Below are 9,185 nucleotides of genomic sequence, written 5' to 3'. Positions count from 1 at the left end.
GCATCTGCCGCCCCTCCCCCCCAGCAGCTGTTGATGGTCGCGTTGTTGCGGTGGAGTTTGTACACAACGGATGGCCATCAGCACCCCCCGCGCTGGCGGAGGGCCCGTGCCGCCGGGCCTCCCGGCGAGACGTTTACCGGTTTTTCACCACGGGGTGCTGTTTAATGTACGCATTTTGCCGTGCCTTAGCTCGACACACTGTGGCAAAAATCACACGCGAGTACCGCCGTGGGCTGGGGTTGGTGTTAACTAGAAATAATTAGAAAAGCAAATAGTCCTGTGTTGTCTAATTTCTCATTGAAATTGTCACCCTTACTTGCCTGATGTCCCTAAGTAAGGCCTACTAATGTGCTTTTGTTTCCTTTCCAGATCTGGGAGCGTAGCGCAGAACTGGCACGAAATATTTGATTTTGTAAATCAGCTGACAGAAAGATTTGTGAGGTGCGTTCTGCTCCTTGTGACATCTATCATACTGGGATATGTTGGAAAAAACCCCCGTGGTTTTGTAAGCTCAGGAGATATGTTTCACAGACATGTTAAGAGTTTGGGATCTAGTGCCCAAATTGCTGGAAAATACTGGAAACTTTTACTTTGTTTTCTTGTGTTTAGAGCTCAGTAAAAAGGTGGTTATATACATCTTTAAATGCCTAATCTCTAAAATTACTCTCAGATGTAATTTGATAATTTTTTAAACTTTTTTTTTTTTTCCATAAGCTGCATGCCTTATTTCTGATGGAGTACTTCTTGTATATTGCTTTTAAAGATCTATATAAATAAGGCAGTCTGAATACATGCCTACATGTATGTAAATATATGGTGCAAGTCAGAAGGAAGTATCTTTCAAGCTCAAATGTCTAGGACGTTTATGCCATGTTAACAGTATATTTGTACATATATGTAATCAACTTTGTAACTGCTTAGCGGTATTCTCTGGCAAGTATTGCTGCCACAGAAATGGCTGTTGTAAACACTGACTAACTGTACTGTGTACAAACAGTGGAGGATTGCTGTGATTCGGCATTTTGCGTTAAAAAAACCAACAAAACAGAATAAAACAAAGGAAGCCCCCCAAAGACACAGACATGGATGTTGTGGTAGTTTTTACTAAGGAAAATGAAGAGCAGTGGGCAATTATAATCTTGGCTTGCTAATAAAGGGATACAATTTGGCTTGCATAATTAAATATTGCTTACATTCATCTTGTAAAAAGCAAATCTTCTGTAAACTAAGTGGATGATGCAAGCTTTTGAAAGTTATTTTGTAAGCTCTAGAATAAAAAGAAAAAAAAAGAGCCTGAGGCTACCAAAGCAGCACTTCTTTTTGGTGAGTGGTAAAAGAAATACATTTGCCCCCACTGAAAGGGTGGTGCTTGTTCAGTGTAAATCTTTCAGTTCATCAATCTTTGACAGCCGAATGACACTCCCTTTTGCAACAGTTGTTCGGTAGTGGGCTGGCTGCCGTATCTGAAATATAGCTACTGAATTGGCAAGTTACTCCGCTGCCCTTTCACAACAAATGAGGATCAATTATGGCACAGAGCCAGACAGTCCAACCTTTCAGCATCTTGCTCGGTGTCCGGGTGCTGAGCACTCTGCCCGACGTGGCACAAACCCTTCACAGCATGGTGGTTGTTGGCCTCTCGTGGGAGCCTGCACAGTACCTCTCCCCTGATGGGGCTGGACTGCCTCTGAAGGCTGATGAGGCTTTGTCCTGCCTTCAGGCCTCGGTACACTTTCAGAATAGGGCACAGAGTCTTTTGACCTTGCCCTTTCTTAAACTGAAAAGAGTAGTTGTGGGAAGAAGGCAAAGAACCAATTGACAGCAGTTTCCTTCAGTCCTCACCTGAAGAATTAATTCATGGCGGTGCATCTGCTCTCCGGTTTGACTTGTCTGTAACGTGCATGTTTGCAGTAATAGCGCTGCATGCTGATTATCTCGGTTCTGAAAGGCCTGCGCCTGGCAGGGCTGTAAGGTGTAAGGGGTGCATTCGTGTGATCCTCCTCACACTGTCTGAGTGCTTGGAGAGTGGAACAGAAATGGGGTGTCTTGTGAAGAGGACAGTCTTGTGGTTGTCCTAAATACAAGTTAGGTAGATTGCAGCTTTGAGGATATTACACACAGAGAGCTGCATCTCAAATAGGGAAGTCTCAAGTTACTTGGACTAGGTGGTGATGTAATTACCAGAGACTGGGATTGCAAGTACTTGGTTTTTGTTTGGCAGCTGGTTGTGGCAACTAAGACAACTGATAGTCCCATGGTTTAGATTATAATTTAATTTAGAGCATCTCAGATTTTTGTATTCAGAGCCTTAATGGATAGACTGCAAGACTGGATCTTAAATCCGAGGTCTGTGCAGTTCTGTGCAAAGACTTTCCCTTTACTTCTGTTTCCATGATGTCAATAATTTTAAGTTGCATCATTGACATGAGTGAACTGCAAATGTATGGTCATTCATCTTTCCAGGTGTTGTGTCTTTACTAACATTAACCCGATTAATTAATGCTGATACACATATACAGTGTATTATAAAATCACTGAATATATTGAAATTGTCATGAATAAAAATTAAAAGCAGGTAGGAGAGATGTTGTTACAGCTTACCTTAGGAAAGTTACTGTCTTGGGCTTCCAGAGCATCAGTTCTTAGGCATCTTCCACCAATAGTTGGATATGATTCCTCGTAATCTTGTTGGAAGAGACAGGTGGGCTTCTTCAAAAAAAGACTGAATTCCTTAATAAAATCAATTCGTACAGTTTTGGGTTTTATACTGACATTTCCCCAGATAGTTTTATGGAAGTTGATCTTAAGTGTCACAACTCTATGTCACCAGAACAAAAACATACTCATTCTGAAAGAGTTTGCCACGCTACTTTTTTAGAGATGAATCAGTCAGAAGGCATGGTTTCTTTTACTTTGATGATTTTATGACCAAAAAGCACAGTTTGAAATTTGCGTTGTGTCAGGATCAACCTTTAAAAAGGGGAAACTGACTTTTGAATGTGCCCATGTTTAATACCCCAGAGCAAGAGTGCACCCTGAGTCTGTGTCCCTGACTTATTTTTACACCAGTGACCATGAAAATATAAAGTGATGTGTTAACCTGCTGTATGTTGATAGATCACAAGCTATGAAGTTCAGATTCAGTTGGGGCGCATCAGATCTTAACTGTTAAGCTTAACATGTCTTGATCTGTATTCTAGTCAGGCAAGAAAGAATAATAATTCTGCTACTTCATTCTTAAAGCATCTGGGTAAGGAGTAGATGGGCAGAAATCCTTTAATTCCTCTCTCATTCTGGGTTTGTAGTTCAAAAGTATGTTCTTTGGAAGTTGGAGGATAAAGATGATACTAATGAAGCGTGAATAAGTGAATGAAATGCTATGCATCTGTACATTTCTCTTCATTTGTCTAAAATATATTTTTTTTTCCTTTTTCCCTTTTTTAAAAGCCCCAAGATGAGATTATCGTTTATCGTGTTTTCCACCCAGGCACACGTCATTATGCCATTAACTGGAGACAGGTTAGTGCACTGCTTTTTTAATTCTCCCTCCTCCCCCCTAAGGGCTCTTATTTAGTAAGAGGAACAGTTACAGATACTGAACAATAACTGATACCTTTAAGTGGTGGCCAGTCATGAAGCCTCTGTGCAGAGCTGGATTTAATTTTGTGAAGATATCAATGGGTAGCCTAGTAAAAAAGGAATAGGAATTATGAGAAATAAATTCTTTATGTGAACTCTGCCACTGCTTTGCAGAACAGCTACAAGTAATGTTTTCATCTCTGCATGACTCTGCATCTTCCTTGGCACAGCAGGAGAAATGATTCTTGCGTTTACTTTTGTAAAGCAATGTCCATAGATAAGTCCTCAGTATTTTTTCGCATCTAGATAAAGCATGCAGTGGTAAATTGATGTTTCCCATAATCTCATATAAGGTAGGTATTTAATTTTGTGTTTTCAAATGATGACTTAAAAATTGGTTTTAGACAGTGGAGTAGGTGCCACTTGAAAGGTATGAGATCTTTCTGGCACTGTGATGATGTATGGATGTGCCTGAACTCTTCCTTTCAGTTGATGTTTTCAAAGGCAATGAAATTCAAGGCTGCTGACTCTGATTTCTAAAGCAAATAAGGATTAGCGGCTACGATAGGTCAAGGATAGGTGCGGGGAAACAGAAGGAGAAAACCAGGTAGAGGAGAGATTGTTGCAAAATTAACTACTAAAATCACAGGAATTGGAAAATATTGTTGTGAAATCAGTACTTTCAGCAGAGGACGGCTGCTCTGTTGTCAGAGTCCTTCAGTATCCTTTCAGCCTTGTCAAAATCAACATGACTTCCTCTCTGTCTCCCTTCTGTCCAGAAGCTAAGCTCACTGCACAACTTTTTGGATTTTCAACATGCGGATAAACCATTTAAGAATCATTTTAACTAACTGTGACAGGGTGGAAGTGAGGTAGTCCTTCCTTTCTGCTCCCTTTAGTAGAGTCAATACAAAATGTGGTCTGCCATAGTCAGTTAGTTTACTGTATGGGTTTGGTTTTTTTTAAAAAATAATACATAATAGCAAGTACAAGACTTACCAAAGAGAACTGTCATTGGTAAAAGACAAATGTGTCATGCTACAGAAATGTATACTGACATCCTAGAAACAGGATGTCTGAAGACCTAATTCTAAGCCCCCCCGTTTTAGCTTTTAAAAAAGTGGTCTGACTTGCGAATGACCAAGTTTTCACTTCTCCCCACCCAGACTTGGATACTGGATCTGCTCTCTGTGGGGAGAGACAAGGTTTTAAGCCATTTTTCCAGATGGCTTGAGAGAGGTCAGGAGAGGACACTTAAGCCTGTTCTGAGGACTGCTGAAGTCAATGAGATCCTTTATCTCGATTTCAGTAGGCCCTTAATCCCTGTCAGTGGCCTATTCCTTATCAAGCGCAGAGAGTCAGCATTGATAGCATACAGATCACTTGGAATGCTTGGGCAGAACTCTGGAACCCTGCCACAGAAACACAAGTGCCTTTTTCATTGCATGTCTGTGGCACACTTTAAGCCACGGAAAGAACTTTGTTTTTCTCAGAAGCCTCGTTTAAAGCATAGCAAGAATCTTCTTGAGTTCTAGTGAGTTCCTTTGTGGGACTTTAATGCAAGGTTTGCTGATGCTTTTGTTAGTGTGGTAGTGGAAAGGAAATTACTACCCTTATTGTTCAGGAGGAATTATAAGGAGGATGAAGAAGCAGACATTAGCAACTGTGACCATATGTACATAGGTAAGAATGGATAGATATATTCAGAACAGCTGTCCTTTTAAATATTAAAGAAGTCAACAGAGGAAAATGACTTAGAATGTCTAACTCCCATTGTTCCAAACAGAAGATGAGGATGCTAAGTACAGTGCAGTTTTGGGGATGGGTGTGTATGTATGTGTGATTATGGGATATTATGGCCCTGTTTTTCTTTATGTGTGTTTTGGACTTGCAGGAATGTTTTTCCCCTTGCTTACTTGCTAATTCGCAAACATCAGGAAACCACAATTCATTCCCAGCAGTTACTTCAAAGTAGGGAAGTCTTCTTTGTTTTGAAAGCCTTAGGCTTCTGATTGTTTGCACAAAGTTCTTGCTGTTTTTTACTGCATAATAAAGCTGTGGATATAAAGAAACCAACACCATAGTCCTGAAGCCCCAAGATTACCAAATATTTTGTGACTATGAACAGTTCTATGTGAATAGCTCTGGAAACAGAAGTCACTGTTAACCGCAATACACACAGAGCTATAATAAATACATAGAATAAAAATAACACCCAGATAGAAAACACTTCTCACAATGGTTATATCCCAATTTAGAGATACATGTTTCCCATGTGAAGTTTAGCTGGAAACTGTATGCTAAGTGGTAAACATAGATTTGTGCATTCACATTTGGGGCTCAATTTTGCAACTAGTTTTGAAAAGCAAGTTGTTTGGAAAAGTGGATTCACTTATGAATAACATCCAGATGGCACAATGTCATCTGTGTTCTCTTTTGACCAACTGTATGCTGGCCAGCAGAATTTCAGGTTTCTGTAAACCTGCTTCTGCAGCATTTGAACAACGTCCATGGCCAGGTCTGGCCCTGCTTACTCCGCTTAGGTGAAATTCCTGTTGGAGCTAAAGAAAACTTGTATTAATGAAGGTGGAAAAATAGGACACTTAAGTACCTGGTACATGACCAACTGTACCTTACCGTGCTTGTCCATAGTCTGGTGGAGCACTGACTATTCCTTTATTGCACAGAGACATGTAATGTAGCAAGATATGTATGCATTTTGAGCCCTGGTCATGTGAGCTAACCCCGTGCCTTGGTTCAACAAGCTTTCCAAAATAGAGCCATCTGCAGGGAGCATGTTCTGCTGAGTGTATAAAGTACAGCAAAGTCAGCCACTTACGTGCTTTCCATCTGGAGCCCATGCAGGAGGCCTAAAGTTTGAAGCAGAATAATTACTGTAATTGTACCGAGCCCTCTGTAGTATTTGAGAGATGTAGAAAGCAGGAACCTCCTCCAAGTTATGCATCTGAAGAGGCTGATGTGCAGGGTTTACTTTCACCAGTATGACAGCTCAGTTCATCAGGGATGTAATCATCCCTCTTTTTGTTAAAGAACACTTTTTTTCCACCCCACTTTGTTTCACTAACAAGTTTGTATGTTTTCCTGTTATTATGCTTACTTCTTAGCAGCAAAACTGAAGTACCTGTTTTGTTTGCCTTTATTTGTTAGACATGAAGTATGTTGCCTTGCAGGCACATAGCCTCATTCCTGATGATAAATACATGCTCATTGGGAACCACAGTTTCGCTGCCAGCACTCATACTCTCAACACACTGAAAAACGATTCAAGATTGCAGCACTTCAATAGGTAGAATGCAACATGGAAAAGAAATATAAGATACTGTCCCCCATCCAGAAGAGCCAAGACCACCACTACTTAAAACTGCATAGATATTAATGGAGACTCAACATTTCATACAAGGCTAGCCCCTTGCCCAACTGAATCAACACGACCTAAGGCTTATGTGACAATTTCGGCTGGTTTTAACTTCCGTGGCACTGATGTACAAGCACAAAATTGTCTCCCTAAAAAAAAGCAGGGATTTGAATGGTTTTTAAGATTCAATCCTCAAGCATGCTTTGCTTTCTAGCAAGTATAAGCCTTCCTTTGTACAATTTGAAGATGCATTTATTTCCTTTAAGGCAAATGATTGTCCCTTTCTGTTAAGTGTTCTTGCTCTCAAAGGCAGTATCATGTCTCTGAGAAACTATGAAGCTTGTACTTCGTAACTGGTCTGTAGCTTTACTGTTAGTCCTCTCAAATGGGGCTACGCTACGTCCTGCTGCAGTAGAAGGAAGTGTTAGCTGACGTCCACTGCCAGCAAGCGCTGGCTGTGGCCCTGTCTACGCAAGAAAACAAGGCAATGCCGTAACAACATCAGTAGTCCGACTGCTTGGCTGCCGACAACACTGTTTTTAGCATTGTGTCAATTAAACTTAGGTAAAGCAAGAGATAACACTAAACAGTGATGAAAACAGTACCTGTTGAGTTGCCTAAATAAAAGCTTGCAGCTTGGTGCAAAAGAGCTTATGCAGAGAACCCTCTCCTGTAAACATGATAGTTGCCTTGGCGTAATTTGAACTCAGAAAGACCTGGAAGTAAGTCTGAGTTGTGGAGCACGCACAGGTATGGAGAGGTTGCTACATCTTAATTTACGCCAAATTGATTTCTTCAGTCATTTGCAAAGCTGGGCTGCTTTGTAACCTCTCCTTACCAAATGGTCTGTTTTCAGTTCTGAATTTAGTTCTGCAGTGCCCTGCCTCGGGAGGCACTGAAGGTACCAGACAAGCTCAGCGTAGGCTTTGGCCTGTGCAGGAGGCAGTATTTGTAGACAGGCCCGTACGCCTGACGGCAGCGCTGGCACAGCATCCCTGGCAGCGGACAAGCCCTGTGCAGCCGAGGTATCCATCCTGTGCACGGCCCTGCTCTCTGAGGCGCAGCACAGCAGAGCTCCCCAGAGCGGCGAGGGCAGCGGGCGCTGCTGAAGCTGCCGCCAGAACCTCTCCTGACCTCAGCCCGGCTGGATTGCACCTGCCGCCCCTGTTCGTGGACTGGCCAAAAAGAGCCCGCCGAGCGGAACGACAGGGAGCTTGTAGCCATGGTTGCGTTTCGCTGGCTGCTACTGGACAAGTTATCTGAAGTAGTTACAAAGCTTGAAAGAGAGAACAGACAGGGTAGCTATTAAAAACTAGATGTGCCTTTTCTAAAAAGCAGAGATGTGATGCAGTGCATATGCTGAATGGGGAAGAGATATTAAATTTATAGTCATTCAGCCCAAACACAGACAGGCTGCAAGTTGCTGATTTTGTTTTGGTTTTTCCACCTCTCTCCCCTGTCTGACTTAAACCGTGAAGCCAGTGGCCCTTCAGCCTTTATCACCGTTACTGAACTGTACCGCGGTAGTGTCCAGACATCCGGACTGAGGTCACGGTTCTGTTATTTCAGTACAGATGAGTTTTAAAACCAGACCTTCTCTATGGATTTTTGTGGCTACAAGAAATTATTACAGAAACTAGAGCAAGGAGAGTTTTGAGAGTGCTGAAGAGTGGGAATGAGGGCTTCAGAGCGCTACGGCTGGTTGACTAAAGAGCCCCATTATCAGAATGATTCAGGCAGACATGAGCTCCCGTGCCTACCCTCCAAACGAGTTTTAGCGTCACTGAACTAGCCTCTCCTGCTGTCTGGTGGGGCTCATTTGCTGGGGCCCAAAGTCTTGCACCCATATTGGCCTTGTGACATCCAGACCAGGACTCACTCGTACCTGACCAACTCAGAGCATGAGTGCAGCTTGTTCACATCTGGCTGCGTGTATCTAGTACAGATGTGCCCCGAGGGAAGGAGATGGTGACTGATTAAATGCAGCTAAAAAAAGCTCACGCTGCCAAAGATTTTCCTGGAACCCCTTGTAGGCAGAGGCCTGGAAACACCAGAGATTTCTGTGTGACCGGGTCACAAGACATTTTAGATAAATAAAACTGAACTGATTGTACAAAAGCTATTTTTGCAAAATGAAATCTGTTTCAGAAAACTGGGACTTCAGTTGCTGCTTGTTTCTTGGCAGCAGAACACTAACGCCTGTGATGTGCTGCCACTCATTTCTGGCAAG

General features: G+C 42.2%; 1 protein-coding gene across 1 annotated transcript in view; it reads left to right on the top strand.

Moving 5' to 3' along the window:
* Positions 1 to 367: 367 nt before the first annotated feature.
* ANTXR2 (anthrax toxin receptor 2) overlaps positions 368 to 9,185 on the top strand; it is a 71,137-nt gene continuing 62,319 nt past the window's right edge. The window contains exons 1-2 of the mRNA XM_009710255.1: positions 368 to 441; positions 3,448 to 3,519. Of these exons, the coding sequence (XP_009708557.1) occupies positions 3,455 to 3,519 (65 nt within the window). The 5' untranslated portion in view covers positions 368 to 441; positions 3,448 to 3,454. The remainder of the gene's footprint in view (positions 442 to 3,447; positions 3,520 to 9,185) is intronic.

The sequence above is a fragment of the Cariama cristata genome, unplaced genomic scaffold, assembly GCF_000690535.1.
Source record: "Cariama cristata isolate BGI_N322 unplaced genomic scaffold, ASM69053v1 scaffold9051, whole genome shotgun sequence".
NCBI classification, from domain to species: domain Eukaryota; kingdom Metazoa; phylum Chordata; class Aves; order Cariamiformes; family Cariamidae; genus Cariama; species Cariama cristata.
This window is presented reverse-complemented; position numbering and strand designations above follow the sequence as displayed.